The sequence below is a fragment of the Oryctolagus cuniculus genome, chromosome 11, assembly GCF_051225735.1.
Source record: "Oryctolagus cuniculus isolate XC-2025 breed Fujian yellow rabbit chromosome 11, ASM5122573v1, whole genome shotgun sequence".
In the NCBI taxonomy this organism is placed as follows: Eukaryota; Metazoa; Chordata; class Mammalia; order Lagomorpha; family Leporidae; genus Oryctolagus; species Oryctolagus cuniculus.
Genome location: NC_142877.1, coordinates 74,051,394 through 74,072,710, shown reverse-complemented (window position 1 = coordinate 74,072,710; position 21,317 = coordinate 74,051,394). Strand labels below are relative to the sequence as shown.

Genomic DNA, 21,317 nt, shown 5'->3' with positions numbered 1-21,317 from the left:
AGAAGTAAAAAGCATAAATTGTGCTTTCAGGAAGTTTGGCGGTATCATTACAGATTTCATCTTAATAATAGTTATCTACTATTTATATAGAGATTCTTCAAGGCCAACCATAATACGAACAAATAGTTCCAGGGAACAATAGTAACTTAAAAACAGACCTCCCTAGAGCTTCTCATGTTTCTTTTCTAAATTGAGTATTTGGTTCCAATAGTACTAGAATCTGGAAAGATTTAAAAATGCTACTCAGAAATAAAGGCCTTTAACTTAGACTATTTAAAATGGTAACAATTTATTTGCCCCTTTGATTTGATCACACTACCAATCTATGTTTAACGTAACTTGTAGATGTCAACGAAAGTTCCACCTGCCCCTGCCACTACCCCCTGACCTCTGAGGCACACACTTGGTGGAACAAATGTATGATCTTTTATTTGTCCATATAGCAAGCATTGATATGAAGCCCTTAGTAGAAATGAGTATTGTCAGAGAGAAATTCAGTAATTGCTCACTTGTTAGAATATGATAAAGAATTCTCTGCAGTCATTAACTATATCCAATAAAGCCCAGAATCAGCTTTTCCTTCATGAGTTCCAGATCCTTGGGATCTCTTCAAAAATCGGGCTCATGAAATAGGGAAGTAGGAGATTAATGGTGTTTTCATTTTACAGATACAACTGAAAATATAAAGTATAGCTTATCAAATTCTTTCATCATCATTTCCTTTGAGCCTCAGACATACCTTAGGCAGAGTAGCTTTCACCATTATCCTCCAAGGGCCGGCCAGACTAAGTGGATTACCAGTGAGCAAGTGGCAGAGCCAGGACAGGAGCCTTGGGCCTCTGAATCTAGAACCTGCTCTCTTCTCTCTGCAGCACAGCCTCCCTACATTTAGACCTGGGTTGTTTTGGAAAAACAAAAAGGCTTTCCTGGTGCTAGGGCTCCCAACTAGCAGGATAGTCATCTTGTGCATGCTTGGCCACCTTCTATTGTTCGTTAAAAATAAACAACCAACAAGGAACAAGACCTGAATGTGCCAAAATTTGTGGCACAGGGAGTAAATGCTACTAGATGTCAGGAGCTAGACAGTTTCCTATGATGCTTTTCTTCTTCTTAAAAATATGTTCCAGATAGTCCCTTTATCCAGAGTTACATGCAGGTTTTTTTTTTTTTTTAACATTAAGTTCACGAATATCTCTAGGGTTTACTGCATCTTACAGAGTTTTAAAGTATGTCATCTTTGTTAAGCTCTACTGATGGATGAAGGATAAACCATGGCTGTCTACACATTTTATTACATAGCCAAATATTTAAACCAGGGAAATGATGTACTGTGTAATTAGAGCCCAGGGGAAGAGTGGTAACTCAACCTTATTAATAGAGATTTTCAAAGGCTGAGTTTTGGAGTGGGGCGTTTATTAATGCTGAGAGTATCAGAAGTTTCCTAATAATGCATGAGGAGGTAAAGCATAGACCTGAGCTGAATAAACTGAAAGAAAGATTTTATACTTTCAGATAGTCCCCAAGTTGTCGTTATACAAGACATGCAAACACACTGGCAGATACTTACACTTTGTATGTAGCATATGGTTAGTCATATATTAGTTCAAGTAAAACACTATATAAAACATGGTGCCCAACCATATGTTTTTATATATAAAAATATTAATCTGTTGAACAATGCTAGATTGGTGAAATTCTACAGCTGAGAATTCTGATGACAGTTTTCCCAGGGCCAATATACGATGGTATTTGATTAACAAACTGAACATCCTTTTCCCGCTTCCTGAGTAGAGAGCTCATTCTCACTTTCTCACTCATTTTCTCTGATTTCCCCCCACAGACACAGACATAGACACAGAGATATACATGGACACTTATCGTTACACAACTTGGTTTAGAGAACATTTAAAAATGTTGAACTGTACAGGGGCCAGCGCTGTGGTGCAGTGGGTTAACGCCCTGGCCTGAAGGGCTGGCATCCCATATAGGTGCTGGTTCGAGACCTGGCTGCTCCACTTCCAATCCAGCTCTCTGCTGTGGCCTGGGATAGCAGTGGAGGATGACCCAGGTCCTTGGGCCCCTGCACCCACGTGGGAGACCCAGAAAAAGATCCTGGCTCCTGGCTTCAGATCGGCACAGCTCCAGCCATCACGGCCAATTGGGGAGTGAACCAGCGGATGGAGGACCTCTCTCTCCCTCTCTCTCTTTCTCACTCTCCTCTCTCTGTGTAGCTCTGACTTTCAAATAAATCAATAAATCTTAAAGAAAATTGAACTGTGCAAAGCACTGTACAGGTGTTACTGGGGCAAAGAGAACAGATGGGCCTGCACAATTCCTTACCTTCCCTCTACTTCCCCAGCAACCTTTGAAAGTCATTTTGAATCTTAGCTTTGAATGAACTTGAATCTTAGCTCTGACACTTACCAACTCCATTATATTTGAGCAAGTTTCTTACTTTCTGTTTACTTCAGTTTTCTTATGTTAAGTGGGGGATATAAAAATATCTGCCTTTGGGGGCTTGTTAAGGGGATTCAGTGGGATGATGTGTATAAAGCACTTTGAACAGGCACAAGCACAAAGTAAGCTATTATTATTGTTAAATTAAAAGAGAAGACAGATCTAAACATAGCTGAGTCTAATAGAAACCATCATCAGCATAATAAAGACACAATCAAAAGACTCTGCTAAAGGGGTGCTTGGGAAAAAAAAATCTTCCTAAATTTAGCCTTTGGAAGAAAGGAATAAAGTAAGCAGAGCTGATCATTTTTCCAGGTTCTATAAATATTCCCATTTTCCCATTTGCCGCTAAATGAATAAAAATGTCTTCAAAATATCAGTTAGATGCAACCCAGAATTCTATAAGGGAAAGTGGCCCTGATTTGAAATTCAGTAAGTTGGCTGGCTCAGCAGAAGGAATTCCAGAACAGAATGAGAAAATGGAATGAATAGTCTTTAAAGGGTCCCTCTATTCCTGAAATTCTGTGATTCAAGATATTTGATGGAGCATCCAAGGAAATAAAAATAAGACAACACAGAAAAATTGCATGTTCAAATAGTAGTTTTCCATCCCCCAACTCCACCCACGTTTTGGGAATTTTTCTCAATTATCTTCTGACAAAGTGCAGCTGGAACAGAATTAACATTCACCTCATGAAGAAAGGAATTATTTTGAATGAGTTGGATCACTGAGGGGGAACTCTATTTAACAAAGTCCTTGGGGAAGTGAATTATTTACTGGCTTGGTTTGTGGTTTAAAGTTGAGGTGTGTGTTGAGGGAGAAGTGAAACATTTTGCCATGGTATATTATAAGGAAATTAAAGAGAAAATGCTAGAAATGTATATCTTAGGAATATGTGTGTAAACAAGGCTATGTATTGTATATTAATTATGGTAGAAAGAAGAATGAGAAGGACACAATTAAGAAGAAAAATTTTTTTTTAATTTGAAAGGCAGAGTTGACAGAAAGGAAGAGATACAGAAAAAAGAGAGATCTTCCATCCACTGGGTTCATTACCCAAATGGCTGCAACAGCCAGGTCTGAGCCAAGCTGAAGATAAGAGCCTGGAATTCCATCTGAGTCTCCCATGTGGGTGACAGGGGCCCAAGTACCTGGGCCACCTTACACTGCCTTCCATTGAGCATTAGCAGGAAACTGGATTAGAACAGAGCAGCTGGGATTCAAACCAGCTTGACAATACAGGTAGTAGCTTAGCTCACTGAGCCTTAATACCAGTCCCCACAAGAAAATCCTGATGCCTGAAATTTTACTTAAAATAATCATTAAAAACATTGGCTCTTGTCATTTAGGTCTGTTACTTCTTTCTGAAGGCAGTTAACATGAACAAGAAGCTCCTTCTCCATGTTTTGCTTTCTCATTAGCTTTCATCAAACATTCACAGATTTAACCAGTCATGACTAAGACACAGTCCTATCCCTTAGGAAGGTTGCATTCTAGCAATGGAAATACCAGAGAGAAAAGGAGAGGGAAAAAGAGGAGCCTGGAAACTAGAGTGAAAAGCCATTCCTTGGATGATAAAAAATTGTGGTACCTTCTAATTACCTAAGATCATTTAAGACTGAGAAATCATTGGCATGGCTTGATGTAATTTGATTATCTTCAACTGATTTCAATAGTGGAACAACAGCATTTCATAAATATAAATGTAAATGAAAACTTGACTTTGTAGAAATTTGAGAATATTATCTGCTTGAGGCCGGCGCCGCGGCTCACTAGGCTAATCCTCCGCCTTGTGGCGCCGGCATACCGGGTTCTAGTCCCGCTCGGGGCGCCGGATTCTGTCCCGGTTGCCCCTCTTCCAGGCCGGCTCTCTGCTGTGGCCAGGGAGTGCAGTGGAGGATGGCCCAAGTGCTTGGGCCCTGCACCCCATGGGAGACCAGGGTAAGTACCTGGCTCCTGCCATCGGATCAGTGCGGTGTGCTGTCCGCAGTGCGCCGGCCGCGGCGGCCATTGGAGGGTGAACCAACGGCAAAAAGGAAGACCTTTCTCTCTGTCTCTCTCTCTCACTGTCCACTCTGCCTGTCCAAAAAAAAAAAAAAAAGAATATTATCTGCTTGAAAAAAGAAAGGTCATCATTGGGCAGGTGCTGTGGCACAGTGGGTTAAGCTGCTCCTGCCACAATGGCATCCCACATGAGCCCCTGTTGGAGTTCCCTCTGCTCCACTTCCGATCCGGCTCCCTGCTAATGTGCCTGGGAAAGCAGCAGGAGATGGTTCAAATGTTTGGGCCCCTGTAACCCACATAGGAGACCCTGATGGAGTTCCTGGCTCCTGCCTTTGGTCTGATCCAGCTCTGGCAGTTGTGGCCATTTGGGGAGTGAACCAGCACACAGGAGATCTCTCTCTCCCTCTCCCTCTCTCTCTGTTTCTCCCTCTCTTTCTGTTACTCTGCTGTCAAGTAAATAAATCTTAAAGGAAAAAGGTCAGTGTAGTGACATTTGCTTATGATGGGACATTCTTTCCATCTCCCAGGGTGGACAGTGTGGGGAATCAACAATTCAAATTATTCTCCAGATTGGACCCTGACTTTAGGATTTAAAAAGAAATCATTTTCAAAAGAGGTCATCATCTAAATGGTTGCTTTAATCAATAGGCCGAGGATTTACTCCACTGATGGTGCCAAACACTCTTCACAAGGGCTCTGATGGTGTATCACTTCCTTCGTGCCCGTCACTCCAAAGGGTAAAGGGATCAAATGAAATTTCAAATGCAGATCTTTGGTTTGTACAGTTCTTTTTCATCTTCTGGAAAGTGATCACTAGACTTCACCAAAATTCCTCTGTGTATCATTAACTAATTTTAGCTTTTTCCTTTTATTATTATTATTATTATCTTTTTTACAGTGAGTTTGGGAGAGCCCAGTTTTAAGTCCTTTGTGGATTTCACTTTTTTTTTTTTTTTTTCTGTTGAAGCCTTGAGGGAAGCTAAATTTAAAAGTAAGGAAAGAGTAATTAAAAGTTATTAGGACAAGAAGTTTTGGTGCTATGCAATGTGGACTCAATTCTCCCTGTCACAAACCAAACCAAGCAGCAGTTTTTGGTTTTGATTATAGCTTTACTTGCTATTTTAATAAACATGAACCAGTATTCAAACTTTTAATATCCTGCTGCTTAACTATTTCCAAAAAGCTCTCCAGCTCTTTTAAACAGCCTTTGTTTTAAAATTTTAATTTGTTTGGCTCAGTCTCACCTTAGAAAGTTGTAGCCTCCTGGTAAACTCTTTTATAAGTTGATTTCCAGAATCATAAGCAATTCTCCCCCTGCCCCCCCTGCACCCCACGCCCCAGCTAAGTGTTTCCTCATGTGCCAAAACTGTTGGTGCTGACAGCTTCTCTGCCTTGTTTTATCTGGTTCCCACAGTAAGTATGAGAGACAAACACAAGAATGTATCCAGTGTTGACTGGATGCATCAGGACGCCGGTGATACTTACAATTCCTCTAGGAAGCGGAGACTGTGCAGGGGACTCAGGGGCAGCTGACTGATGTTGTTCATACTGAGGTCTCTGGAGGGGAAGACAGACAGCGTGTGAGGAGTGGTGTCTGCCACCACAGGCAAATCCAGCTGTTCCATTCACACATATCCAAGCATAGCAGCAAAGCCAACTCTTTCCTCTGTTCGACAAATGAATCACTATTTTGCATCTCAAATATGTTCCTTTCCCTTCTCCCTACCAATATCATTCTCCAGCAAGTTAGAGACCCTAGGAGGAGCTTAAATGAAATTCAAAATGACTTAGCCCATTCATGGGCATGTTTGTAATTTTTCAAATTATGTAAGTAGGACAGCAAAGGAAACAGACATAACTGAAGGGCAGGCGTAACTCAACTTTGTCTTGCTTTACATTTTGTGACACAGAGAAATTTCTTCACCATGCCACTCTACAAGTTCTGTTTCCCTGAGACTTTAAGTACCTTGTAAAAACAAATGTTTTGATTCAAAGAAACTCAAAAACAAAACAAAACAAGACAAAAAGCCTATTCCTTCCTTCTAACATGCTCCTTTGCAGGTTCTCAGATTGCATTAAATAAGTGAAATGAACCATAAAACGAGGGTGTAAGGTGATCCTGCTCTGTAGCACACTTCCTGCTGGGCCTGCACAGTAGTTCCTGGCACAGGAAACAACAAGCTACTTTGAGCAAAACTCAATTTTTGTTTCTAAGCAAAACTCTGCATAGTTAGATTTTATTCTGTTTTTTTTTTGTTTGTTTGTTTGTTTTTCTATTTCTTTACTGTCTCTCACATGATCTTGTACATCTCTGGTATTTACCACCTGTATCTCAGAGGCCAGAAGAATGATGCCTGGCACCTTCAAATCAAGATCAGCTCAGACTTCGTATCGTCCGCAGAAGGTGGACTTAAATGATGTGACTCAAACCTGAAGATTCCAAACTAATGCCATTATAATGTGAGACCAAGCCTCCATGCTTAAAATTTATCTTGAGAAATGACAATGAGCGTCTTTTCAATCTGAATTATCCCTATTATTGAAGCAGACATACCCGTTGTACCCAGTATGGCAGACATCAGTATAAATAGGTTAATGCTTTTTGTCAAATATTATCTTTAACTCACTGATGCTAAGAATTGAGGGATCACTCACTCTCTGCCTTTATAAAGTCACAAGTATGTGCAAGGAAGACAAAAGATTTTGTTAAATGTTTTAGCATGCGGAAAAAAACCCCACAAAAACACCAAACCAAGAATTAGTTAGTTTTAATAATCATTAGTGAAAAATAATGAAACCATGTAGATGCTGTATTCTCAAGCTGAAACTAAACAATGTCATAATAAAGACTAAAAATTGTATTGGTTAAAGTTTAAAATCTAGTTTCCTGGCATTGTCTCAATAAGAAAGCCAATGACTGCAAACAATTTCGATTACTTGCTCTGAAGTAACCAAGTCATTTGGTTCACTGAATAACCATGAATCAAACTTGTTAATGCAGTTTCTAGATTCTTCACAGTGACTCTCTAATCTGCAAAGATTTTGTATTTCTCAGAGATATTCACTTATTTTTAATTGCTATCTTACTCATTTCCTTAAAGATCGGGGTGGTTTGCTTTTGGAACACGTTTATTAGTAATCTAGATCAAACCAGTCTCAACATCAAGGCATCTGGTATGGACAGCACCGACTTTCTCTCTTAGATTTTTCTGTGTGATGTGCAAATCAGTTTGTGTCAAACATGTATTTTCTATTTGCAGAGAGCTCTAAATAGAACAAGGACATATTTACATATTAAGGAGAATCATAAGCACTCCACATTGCTGTATTTGTTATTCTTTTTCAGTATTTCAGGCATCTGGAAGTGAAGCTTCTATAAGCATCACTCTCCGGTTCCCCCTGGAACCCTTGTTTTTGGCAGAGGAGCCTAGGGTGGCAAACCTGAGAACAGTCTGAACTCAGGCTTTCCCACTCGCTGGCTGTATGATCTGGGGTAAATTCATTTCCTTGTGTCAACTCCCTCAGATTCAAACAAGCATGTCTTATGTTAAAAGTTATAAATCCTGTGAATAGCTAATTCCAATCAGAAAGGAGTGACTTAATTCTCTTCTTAAAAAGTACCTGCAGGGGGCAGTGTTGTGGCGCAGGGGGTTAAGCTGTTGCTTGCAACTGTTTAGAGTTCCAGCCATTCTGTGTTCAATCCAGCTCCCTACTAATGTGCCTGGACGGCAATGGATGATGGCTCAAGTGCTTGGGCACCTACCACCCACCCAAGAGACCTGGATGTAGTTCCAGGCTCCTGTCTTCGGCTTGGACCAGTTCTGGTCATTGTTGCCATTTGGGGAGTGAACCAGCTGATGGACTCTCACTCTCTCTCTCTCTCTCTCTCCCTCCCTCACCCCCTCCCTCCCTGTTTTGTCCTCTCTTCCTCTGTTTACTGTCAAATAAATAAATAAATAAATATTTTTAAAAATATGGAAAAAGTACCTCCCTTCCCCAGCAGGCATTAATACATTCCTGTTCCTTTCTGAAGATGAGCTTGTATCACTAAACCATCGCTTTATGGTCTGATTTCTAATACAGGTTGTTTTCTTTTTACAGAGCTTCTAGTAGTTCATATAAGCTTATCATAGAGGAAGATCTGAGTTAATAGATCCAGTATGGCACTGGAATTTTAAAAGTCTTCTTATGTGACTCAAATGTTCAGCCAAAGCTGAACACCATTGCACAGGAGTAACTCTTAGATTTTTAGCTGAGTCCTCTTAACTCTAAAATTCACTAAAAATTTGGGAGCAATAAGATGACTGAAGTAGTGTCTTGAGTTCCTATGGGTTTCATCCCAACAGACAGCATCTTTTCCTTGAAAATGTTTTCACTATATTAAGCTCTATTTTATTTTTCAGCAGACAGATGCTAATTGAGCATTCATTGTGGTCAGGTTTTATTCTGGAGAATGAATCTGAGTCATCTTCAACTTCTCCCTTTCCCACCATCCGACATCCAGAGCTGCCCAGTGTTAAGTCTACCGCAGGGCTCCCTTCTGCCTCTGGCTTCTCTTCTTTGTTCATGGCTGCCTTCAGCCAACTCCTTGTCAAAAACGCTGATAACCATTCAGCTCTCCATGCTTGCCTTCAGGGTCACTGCTAGCCAGTCAGCAATGACTGGCCTCAGGTTCAGGAGTGTAAGTTAGAAAAGAGCTCCCCCTTCTGGTGGGGGCAGGTGTGTGAGGAATTACACAAAAAATCCTTTTCTTGCTAAAGTGGTCACAGAGCAGAGCCAGGCCTGGAGTTCAGCCCCCATGGAGGAGCCCCTCTGAGAGATACAACCTGCCCCATCATAGCCCTAAGAGACAGTCCTGACTCCCCTGAGAACCTCTGCTGTCTCCTGGCCTCTCAGGGGAAATGATGCTCAACTCTTCCAGGCGCTTCACAATCTGCCCTAGTCTACATTTCTATCTTGATTTGCTCACTTCAGTTACATAAAATTTCTTGCTATTACCCTTTGTATCATCTTTAGGTATATGATTCCTTCCCTGGGATACAGTATCCTTTCCTTTTCCAAATTACAACTTCTCATACTTCCTGCTCTCTGCCCCTTGCCATTCAAGATCTAGTTCAACAGACCCCCTGTCTCTGATCCAACCTCCTCTCCATCTTAATAGTTCTGTTTCCACAACTAGCCCTTTGATACTTCCAGTACCAAAGCTTTGTCTTTGCCTAACCCCATAGCTTAGCTCATGTGTTGGTCCCTGGATCACTGGCTCACACACACCCTCAACTCCCTGGTTCCTGTCTTTGGTTTCATTCTCCTGGCAAAACCCCAGGTCTGGAAAAACACAGTAATTCATCTTCTCTGTTACTAAACCAGGGTACTGAGTGCTACTAAAAAGGAAAACTTAAAAGTGTGCAGAGTAGTGTCTATAAACTCATGGTGTTTGTGGGTTCTCAACACCACTGCAGAGTCCTGTTGTTATTGCTCACCTCTCTCCTATGGGAACCATTGCCGACTGCTTGCCTCAAACCTCTTAACAACTGTTCCCATCATGCCCGTGGGACACCTTCCTTCTTACTTCACGGAAATATCTGGAGTTCTCTGGACCACCAACAATGAAAGAGGCCAACTTCTTGCTCTCTTTTGTCTGCTGCTTACCATACCCATATTTTCCTCGTTTCTCAGACATACTTCATCACTTTAGTATGGGATATAGGATATTACTATATGCTGTAGACTAAATGTTCGTTTCCCTCCAAATCAATACATTTCAAAGTGAATACAGGGTCTTTGGGAGGTAATTAGGCCATGGAGGTAGAACTGTCTTGTTGGGATTGTATCTGGATAAGAAGAGACACAAAAGATCCCTGCTGTCTGCCACATGAGGATACAATGAGGAGAAACCCCTCTGAAAACTGAGGCAGCAGAGTGTCTCCAGACACAGGATCTGCTGCTTCATTGATCTTGGGTTTCTCAGCCTCTGGGATCTGGGAGATCTTGATCTTAGAAATGGGAGAAATAAATGTCTGTTGTTTAAACCACTCAGTCTATGCTAATTTTATAGCAGCCAGAATTAAGAAAATCCTTGAAAAATTCCCATTCTGACTTTTTCAACATTTTTTCTTCCTTTTCAATGTATAAACGTGGTTAAGTATTTTTCCACTATTAAAAAAGAAAAGGTCAGAGATGGGTGTTGTAGCACAGCAGGTTAAGCTGCTACCTGCAATGCTGGCATCTCATATAGGAGTGTTGGTTTGAGTCCCAGCTGTGCTTCTTCTGATCCAGGACCTTGGGAAGGCAGGGGAAGATGGTCCAAGTACTTGGGTTCCTGTCATCCACATGGAGGACCTGGATGGAGTTCCTGGCTCTTGGATTTAGCCTGGCCCAGCCCTAGCCATTGCAGCCATTAAGGGAGTGAACCTGTGATTGGAAGATCTCTTTGTCTCTGTATCCCCCTCTCTCTCCTCCTCTCTTTCTGTAAGTCTGCCTTTCAAATACATAACTAAATCTTAAAAAAGAAAATGACAAAAAAACCCCGGGAACTTTTGATCTCTTATCCTCCTGAAGCTATGACCCAATCTTTCTCATTCTCTTTGGGATTATCATTTGAAGGCAATTTTCAGTCTCCCTTTTCGTTCCCTCTCCACAACACACAGGCTCCCAACTCTACTGCTGCACTGAAACTGCCCTGTCAAGTGATCTCCATAGTGTTGAATCTAATGAACACTTGACTTACTGAGCCTTTCTCATGCACAAGGAACATTCTCCCTGTAAACTATATACTCTGTTGGTTTCCATTGTAATTCTAAGTTGTCATCCTTTCAAGAGTCTTTCCATAGTTTCCCAACCTTTTTCCCTCAATCATTTTTTTTAAATCACATTTCATCTCAAATAGCCACACTGCTTCTAAGAGCATGATGGGTATAACTCTCTTGGAAGAAAACATTTTTGGGAACAAATTCTCTTTGTGCTGTGCCCTCCATTGCAATGACTTTTCTTTTTATATCAGTTTTTCTTCTTCAGTTGACCCTATTTGCTTTCTGTCCTAGAGATTCCTAGAGTCTCATCCACTGAATGGTCCCCCTTCATACCCAAGGCTAGGTATCATGACATTGCTATTACTTCCTCTGCTCTCCCTCCTCCTTTTTCCCACTTATTCTCTCCTATTCCATTTTCTCCTCCTTATTTTGCTAAAGTATATCTTACATCATTTCTATGGATTTGTTGTAGGAGGGTTGACTGAAGTAGATACTTAGTCCTCAGTCTTACAATGCAGCCATTCTACCTGCATTTGAGAATGGTATCTGAAATCAATGAACAAGGAGGCCCTTCCTAACTGGGCTACTACCAAAAAATTAGGGAAAAAAAACTGGATTCTTTCTTTAATCTCTGCCACAGTCAAAGACAAATATTTTGCTCTTTAGTAGCATAGTACAACTCTGATTTCTTCTAAGCACAATAATTTTATATTTGTCTTGGGAGATCCAGCAGCATTTAGCCCTCTGCCAGACACCTCTGTGAACAATGGATCCAGGGTGGAGCCATTCCAGCACTTTTTAATTGATCACATTTCAAATATGCTTCTTGAGATAAATCTCCTTGTGAACTTCAAAGAGAAAAGTACAGGCTTGAGAAGTATTTTATGATAGTATGAATAATGTTATGTCCAGCTACTTTTGTTGTACTATTGTTTCAAACTCCAAGAATATTTTTTTAATAGAAGTAGGACACATATAGGGAAATGTATAAACCCTAAGTGTCCAGCCTCATGAATTTTCACAGTGTGAGCACACCTCATATACCAGTACATACCAAGAGACAGAACAGTGCCATCGCCTCTGAAGCCCCTTATGATTCCTACCATTCATTACTTCCCCCCAGAAGCAACCAGTGTCCCGATGTATAAGATTTTATATTAGTTTTGCCTATTTATGATCTCTTCATAAATGGAATCATATGGTACATAATGTTTTTCTGCATATCTAGCTTCTTTGCTCATTATACTTATTAGATTTACTCATGTGGCTGATAACAATAGTTTATTCCTTCTCAATGCAACATAGTATTGAATTTTACTAACATACTACAATGTATTTATCCACTCAACTACTGAAAGACATTTGAATGATTTTTAGTCTGTAGCTGTTATGAACTGAGCTACTCTAAATGTCTTTTTTCTTTAAGATTCATTTTATTTATTTGAAAGACAGAGTTATAGAGAGAGGTAGAGACAGAGAGAGAGAGAGAGAGATCTTCCATCCACTGGTTCACTCCCTAAATGACAACGGCCAGATCTGAGTCAATCTGAAGCCAGGAGCTTCTTCTGGACCTCCCATGTGGAAGCAGGGGCTCAAGGACTTGGGCCATCCTTCACTGCTTTCCCAGGCACATTATCAGGGAGCTGGATTGAAAGTGGAGCAGTCAGGACTCAAATTGGTACCCATATGGGATGCTGGCACAGCAGGCCAGGGCTTTAACCTGTTGCACCACAGCAATGGCCCCACTCTAAACTTTTTTTTTTTTTTGACAGGCAGAGTTAGATAGTAAGAGAGAGAGATGGAGAGAGAGTCATAGACAGTGAGAGAGAGACAGAGAGAAAGGTCTTCCTTCTTTGGTTCACTCCCCTAATGGCCGCTATGGCCGGTGCTGTGACGATCCGAAGCCAGGAGCCGGGTGCTTCCTCCTGGTCTCCCATGCAGGTGCAGGGCCCAAGGACTTGGGCCATCCTCCACTGCCCTCCTGGGCCACAGCAGAGAGCTGGACTGGAAGAGGAGCAACCAGGACTAGTACCTGGAGCCCCAACCGGGACAAGAACCCGGGGTGCCGGTGCAGCAGGCAGAGGATTAGCCAAGTGAGCCATGGTGCTGGCCACTCTAACGTTTTAAAATGTTTCTTTAGGCGCTGGAATTGTGGTGTAGCAGGTTAAGGCACCATTTATGATGCCAGCATCCCTGCTGGAGTGCCAGTTTGAGTCTTGGCTTCTCCACTTCCAGTTCAGCTTTCTGGTAACATGCAGAAAGGGAAGGCAGCAGAAGATGGTCCAAGTGTTTGGGCCCTTGCCATCCATGTGGGAGACTCAGATGGAGTTCCTGGCACCTGACTTCAGCCAGCGCAGATCTGGCTATGTAAGGCAATTTGGGGAGTGAAACAGTGGGTGGAAGCGCTTGCTTTCTCTATCTCTTTCTCTTCCTGTCTCTCCCTCTCTATCATTCTGCTTTAGAAAGAAAGACAGAAATACAGAAAGGAAGGCAGGCAGGCAGGCAGGAAGGAAGGAAGGAAGGAAGGAAGGGAGAGAAAGAAATGTTCTAAAACGTGTGTTTCGTGGAACATATACACAGTGCGCATCTTTTGGGGTCTATATCTAGGAGTGGAATCATTAGGTTTTGGTGTAGGCATATATTCAGCTTTAATACACATTGACTGACAGTTTTCTAAAGCAGTTCTATCAGTTTATGCTCCCACCAATATTCTTGAGAGTAGCAAATGTTTTACATTCACTTGTTTCCATTCGTTATTGCCAGAATTGATGTTATTTTTCTTTCTGTTATTCTGCAGTTGTGCCATGGTAGCTCATTTTGATTTTAATCTGTAATTACCCTGTGTCTAACAGAGTTGAGAATTTTTTCATATGACTTTTGGCCATTAAGACACCCTGTGGTTGCAAACTGCCAAAAGAATATTTTATGTTATTTGATGACATCCAAATTAGAGATAAAACACATTTCTTACAACAAATGAAACAATACTTATATGTAAAGGAAGGTTAATAATCTCTTCTTTATTACTCCTTCTGGGATTTTAAAGGTATTTTTGGAAAGACTTGATAGTAAGATAGTTAAAAGAATATATTCAGGAGTTATTCTGCCTTAGAGTACTGGCTTTGCTTCTGAGTTTTTTTCTGAGCTCAATAAACTTGATTAAGTTATTTAAACACCTTTGTACTTCAGTTCACCATCTCTGTCATCTGTCAAATGGATATAATGATAGTATCTATTTCATAATACTGTTATGGTAAATAATTGTATTAATATATGTAAAGTACCTAAAGTACTACTTGGACTTTCTAAGTATTATGTATTTTTTATATTATCATCATCATTATTATTATTACATAAAATCTCTTAATGCTTTTATAAATCATACCTCTGGTCTATACAGATGTATCAAGGGTTGAGTCAATTTAGTTTATTGCTGTTTATAGTTATTGTGAAAACCATTTATAAAATTATAGGATAGTTCCAAAAAATGTTCAGTGACAGTTGGCTTATTTTCTGCTGGTTCCAGTAATGGCCATATTAGTATTAATATTTTAATAGAAGGCTCAAAGAGACAAAGCCATAAGCCAAAGCTCATTTGAAAATGTTCTCATTATACTTATAATCTCAATAGGTAGAAATATTTAATGTGGCTGGGCATTCATCTGCCTTATTTTTATGTTACACCATCAGAAGAGATAGATGTACTATTTGGGGGAGAGATCACTTTTCTAGGAACCTCATGTACTCAGAACATATCCCCAGATAGAGAAATATGTAAGCAGGCAAAAAGTCAAAACCAACCCAACCAACCAACCAATGAGAACATCAACAATAAGTCCTTTTTGAATCGCTAGAGTCAGGAGCCCACACAGTCAGGCACAGATGTTTATGTGCTTTCCTCAAAGAAAAGTCTCTAATCAGAAGGGAGGCATTCTTTCTCTGGGCAATCTGTGTTTGTTTTGTTTTTAGTTCATAAGAGGAAATTACCAATGGGTGGCAGACTCAACAAGGCTGGCAATGATGTGGGAAAGCATATTTAAAAACTAAAATTATAAAAATGAGAAGTGATATCATACATATAGCTGTTTGATCATTTAGCATGTTTGTATCTAGATACCTCAAATGCTCTCAAGGACAGCCAATCCTACTCCCCTCTCCCAGATAGTGAAGAGCTTTTAAGGACTATCTAGTCATCAAAAACATGAGAAGAAGTTAAGCATTTAAGAATATATTAGAGTTATATCTCTTCAGCCATTCTCTTTTTTCTTGAGGCAATTTTGTCTAGCTACACAGAATCAACACTGTGAATAATTTCCAGTCTTCACCTTTCATCTGAGCCATATATCTTTATTTCTAACAACTTCCTGAACATCCTCATGTGGTTAGTGGACCAGTTACCTAAACCTCAACACATTTCAAATTGAACTCATTATTTTTATTTCTTTTCTCCAAACCAGTTTTCTTCCTTTTGTTCCTCATCTTGATTAATGCATTCTCATTCTCTCAGTTAGTCAAGCTAGAAACCTGAGGTTTATTTTTTTTACACCATCCCATCATTCATGTTCACTTGCATCAAAGTGGTCATTGGCACTGTTGATGAATACCTCTGAAATGTTTCTGGAATAACAATAACTAGTATTATTTATGCCAAACACTTCACATACACACACACACACACACACATGCATGCACAATATAATTTGCATATAAAAACTTTTTTTTAAAGACTTATTTTATTTATTTGAAAGAGAGAAAGAGGTCTTCCATTCACTAGTTCACTCCCCAAATGGCCACAATGGCTGGAGCTGGGCTAATCCGAAGCCAGGAGCCAGGAGCTTTTTCTGGGTCTCTCATGTGGGTGCAGGGCCCAAGGAGTTTGGCCATCCTCTACTGTGTTCCCAGATACATTAACAGGGAGTTGGATCAGAAGTGGAGCAGCCAGGACTTGGATCTGTGCCCATGTGGGTTGCTGGCACCGCAAACTGGGGCTTTAACCTGCTTCTCCACAGCACCGGCCCCACCTCACATTTTATAGATGAAGAAACAGAATGTTGTAGAGCTTAAGCAGCTTTCTCCAGGTGACGCTAGTCAGTGGCAAATCAGGGTCTGAACCCAGTCTGTCTGACTCCAGAACTTGTGGTGTCTGCCCCTTTGCTGTTACACTGAATGCTGGAATCTACTGTCTAATTCCCATTTTTTCTCCACAATAATCTACACCAGGTCCTCATCTCTGGTTGATGCTTTTCATTCTTAAGAAGTGCCATGAAGGGCTGGTGCTGTGACGTAGTGGGTAGAGCTGTCACTTGTGATGCTGACATCTCATATGGCCACCGGTTCATGTCCCGGCAGCTTCACTTCTAATCTAGCTCCCTACTAATGGCCTGGAAGGAGCAGTGGAGGATGGCTCAAGTGCTTGGGCTTCTGCCACCCTCCTGGGAGACCTGGAGGAAGCTCCTGGCTCCCGGCTTTGGCCTGGCCCAGTGCTGGTTATGGCAACCATCTGGAGAGTGAACCAGTGGAAAGAGTCTTTCCCTCTCTCTGTGTGACTCTCACTTTAAAACAAACAAACAAATAAAATAGCATGAACATAATGAGCTGCCTCAGGGACAGTGTCCTTTCCACCTTCCTGATCCTGCCTGTTCACACCTTGTGGCATCTCAGGCTGCTCTTACATCTTTATCAGCTCCTTTGGATTGAGTCCTTACTCAGACCATGTCTCTGGACTGTCTCCTCTGCCTCTACTGAGGCTTTAGACATCATCATGTGGGTCTTTCTTGACCCTGGTCTACAGCTCTTGGTCCATCGTTCTCCCGGTCTAGAGTCTGGGACTGCAGTCAGGATCCGAAGCTTCACACCCATCAGAGAGGGGTGGACAAACAGTCGCAGTCCTCTCTGCCTTGGTCCTTACCTCTTTCCCAGTCCATCTGGACTTCTCTTATTTTTTCTTCTAAAGGGGAAACAGGATCTAACTTTCTTAAGAAGTTGCTTTGAAATCTGGTGAAAAAACTTTATGTATATGATATTTTAACATGGATATCCAGAGTCCTAACTAAGATTATAATTCCCAATACTGATGTTTACTTGATTAATATGTTTTTCTTTATGCTGAAACAAATCAGTTCCCTGGATTTGGAACTAGAATAAGATTTGCCAGCCTTGACACTATTGTTATTTTGGGCTAATAATTCTTTGTCCTAAGGGACTGTCCTGAGCATTGAAGAGCATTTAGCAGTACCCCTGACTCTAGATCCTGGTAGCATTGCCTTCCACTTGTGACAACTAATATATTTTCTAGACTGATATGGGCTGAAAATTTATATGTTTAAGTTCTAACCTGTAATGACTCTGAATGTGACTGTATTTGGAGATAAAGTCTTAAAAAAGATAACTACGTTAAAATAGGGTTATTAGAATGGGCGCTCATTCAACATGACCAAGGTGGACATAGGTACAAGAGGGTAGACTGTGAGAAGGTATAGAAAGATGACCACTTAGAAGAGAAGGAGCAAGTATTCAGAAGACATTTCTGTTATTTAAGCCATCCAGTGGGTGGTACTTTATTATGCCAGGCCTAGCCAATTAATGCACACTCATTGCCAAGTAAATGTCCCCAAATGTTGGTCATCTCTGGTTGAGATTCACTGAACCAGTACATATGAATAACAAACAGAAAATTATTAATTTTGCCTTTTTGATCTCAGAAAAATTAAGTGTCAAATGATTTTTTCTTCAAAAGAGACTTAGAAGGACAGTTTCTCCCCATTTCCCTTTTATACCATAAATCTTTTTTAGTAATTTTATAATTGGTTCATAAAATGTAAAATAAAAATCAGAACAAAAGGCTACAAAGACATAGTGTGTATATAATTTAGGGAGTGACTCTGGGGTTGTGTCATTGCATCTCTGCAAAATTTTGGTCTGTGGCTGCACCTAATGTTTTCATAATTATTACCCAGGAAAGACATACAAGACAAAATTTCAAAGAAAATCTCCCAAAAGCAGTCATTAAAAGAATCAAGTCTATTTTATTTCATTTAGGCATTGCTTTTCCTATCTTGTACCAAGAAACTGAAATATCTGGCGGGGTCCTTCCATGCCAACAGGACAAAATCTTTCTCTCCTATTCACATTCCATGTAATATCCCGAAGCATGCACAGAAGCTTTGAGTCATCATTATTAAAAAAGGCTGATCTGATCTGTGTCATCCTTTCCTATCTCATCCCATAAGTTCAAGATGTATTTGATGTCTGCCTGCATTTGCAGAATATGGCTAAAATATTGTTATCCAACTATTGTATGAGGAAAGGAAAATGAGTCACATTTTTGAGAAAGAGACTTAGGTCTCAAATGATGGTCCAGCCATCAAGCTGCTGATAGACCTTGGTCACTTATGTGCTTCCATGGCCTTTACTTATGATTATTGTATGCTGACACTTATTTCATGTTGCCACTGGGGAGAATTAAATGAGATAAGGTGGATGAAAGCTCTTAGCACCACAACTGGCACTCAGAAGGGTCTCTGTAACTGTTGGTTGAAGTCTTCATGGTCCAGTTCTAATCCACAAGATTAGGTTCATCTTTCCCTAAACCTTTCCACAGTTTATGTTCCAGTCTAACTAGATTTTCATTCTCCCGGTGGGTCCTGGGGTTTTGCCCTTCAAATGGACCCAAAAAGTACATTCCCAGCGAACTTGCTCTTCCAGTGAAGGGATCTAGAGAACACTTGTCTTGTGGCTTCCTGCATCCAGGCTTTGCTGGAGCTGTGCAGATTCCAGAAAAACTTCAGTTCAGGTGCCTGGCACAAAGCCTTGTCCAGAGGGAGCATTTTTCATCTCCCTCTGTCATATCTCCTGGCTTAAATCCTACTCCATTGTCATTCCAAAGTGCTCTTCCTTGCTGGCTTTCACTCCTGCTCCCTCCATAAGATGCTCTGCACAGAAGCAGACTCAGCCCTCCAAAACAGAATTAGAGAGTTCCCCAGCATTACCTGAAATCCTCCAACGAATTCCTATCACCTATGAGGTGAAATCCAAATGCCTGAGTCTGGTTGATGAGGCCCTGAGTGATTGGCTCCTCCCCAACTCTGTTCTCATCGTGAGTCACTGCCTTTGGCTATACCTATCACCAATCAATTCCTCCTATGTTCTATGTCCTCTCCGTTCTCAGGGCTTTGCCTACACATTTGCCTTTGCCCACAACACTCATCTGCACTCCATACTCCCCTCCAATGGCTGGCCCCTCCTCATTTGCACATATCTCTTTTTTTCAGATAAGTCCTCTTGACCATCTACTGCAGTGTACGTCCTTTCCCACCATTCTTTGCTCTTCTGTTTGCTTCCCTCTGCCCTGGCCCCCATTTCTATTCTTCTCACTTAGAATAGTTGTGGTCACATCTTTCTTTACTTCCTGTCTTCCTTTCTTGAGTGCCGTGAGGGCAGGGGTGTGCTAAATCACCAGCTTTCAGCACAGCATCTGGCACACGGTTGACACTCAATAAATACTCTTGTTGAGTGAGTGACTGGCTGAATAAATGCCGCATTCTCTGGCCCTATTCCCTTTCTTTCTGACTTCTGGGAGGGTTATTTTTAATAAGTATGTTTTTTTGAGTATAGGAGGATAGTATAGCAAGCAGCTTAAAGAATGTTGTATCTTGCTTTTGTTTCCTTTAAATAGTTGCTAAAATGTGCTTGTCAAAATTACTGCACAAGCTAATCTGTTTATCAAAGATAATAATGAACAACTGATAAAAAGGAACCTGATAAAGCTCACTCATTTTTGAGTTAGTTTCCAGTTGAGTATAGAAATACAATGGCGTTTTAAAATCAAATAGAAAAGGTACAGATTGTATTCTTTGTTTTGCTGTTAAACAATATGAGCCATACAGACACAAATGACTCTCTCTACATTGAAAAAATTTCCCCATAAAATGGAAGAATCTTTACTGTTCTTACCTTAGTGATATAGGGAATGTGGATGTACTATTTATGAAGCATATTCTGGGACTTTGAAGTGCCTGCAATATACTTAATGAGCTCTTATTTTTGCAATGCTTTCCAGAGGGAATTTAAAGCAATGCAGTAAAAAACAGATATGTGAGTCTTCAAAAGAACAAAATGTTACAAAATAAGCCTTGAGTTGTATTCAAACTACCCAAGAATTTGATTTAAATGTTGCTTTTCTTTAACCTAAAATAATCTTAAGAATTATGGCCTGCATTTAGAATGATCAGAAACAAAAGTTTCTCCCTGTCATAGAAGCACTTTTCAATTATGCTCTGAAAATAATTTCCTAGCTTAAAACTTGTCTTCCTTTTAGTCTGGGACTGATTGCCCAGTTCTGAAGAAGACGCTGTTCAACTTCATGGCAACTGCTTCTCCATTCAATTTAACCAAGGTTCCAGTAGAGGGAGCAGAGTCAACAATTAGAGATTTCTAAAACTCAGATACCTAACCGTGAAAAGACTAACTGCTCGCTTAATTTGAGAAACTGGTAAGACTTCATTTTAACTACCAAAAAATGGCTTATTTATTTACCTTCCAAAGTGTCACTTTCACTGTCTTCCCTTAACATCTGTGCTGAACATTCATTTATGTGCTGACAAGTCCCTCAAGTGCCCATAAGTCACTGATGCACTTTTAAAAACAACAAAAAGCATAAGCATTCATTGTTATTGGTTAAATAAGTTAATAAGTTACAGAGCTTCATAAAATGTGAAAATAAGTATAACATTTGAATTTCTTTAGGCCATTCTGACTACATACTTGTATATAATCAGAAATTTGAAATGTAAATGTTAGCTATATCAAATACATAATTAATTATTATCTGAAAAAAGATGGAAGAAAAAAATGAAGAAACTCCAAAAGGAAAAACCTATACTTGTATCTTTATAGTGAATTGTGTTAAGGAACTGAGTCATGAATGAAAACTTAACAAATACATATTGATAATTAAGGTATTAGTGTCACAAAGGCAAGGCATTTGCCATCAACTCATAGGAAAATGAGTTTATGAATTTTACTACAGATTAAACAGAAAGAAGTGAAGAGGTAATGCTCTTAGAAATTTGCCATCAGTCATGGCATTGCCAGCTCCCTCAGCCCTG

At 40.4% G+C, this 21,317-nt stretch overlaps 1 protein-coding gene across 1 annotated transcript in view; it reads right to left on the bottom strand.

Annotated features, from left to right (window-relative positions):
• Positions 1 to 21,317, bottom strand: part of LGR5 (leucine rich repeat containing G protein-coupled receptor 5) — a 137,027-nt gene that overhangs the window by 74,014 nt on the left and 41,696 nt on the right. Inside the window, exon 2 of the mRNA XM_002711332.6 lies at positions 5,948 to 6,019. Coding sequence (XP_002711378.4) covers positions 5,948 to 6,019 — 72 coding nt within the window. The remainder of the gene's footprint in view (positions 1 to 5,947; positions 6,020 to 21,317) is intronic.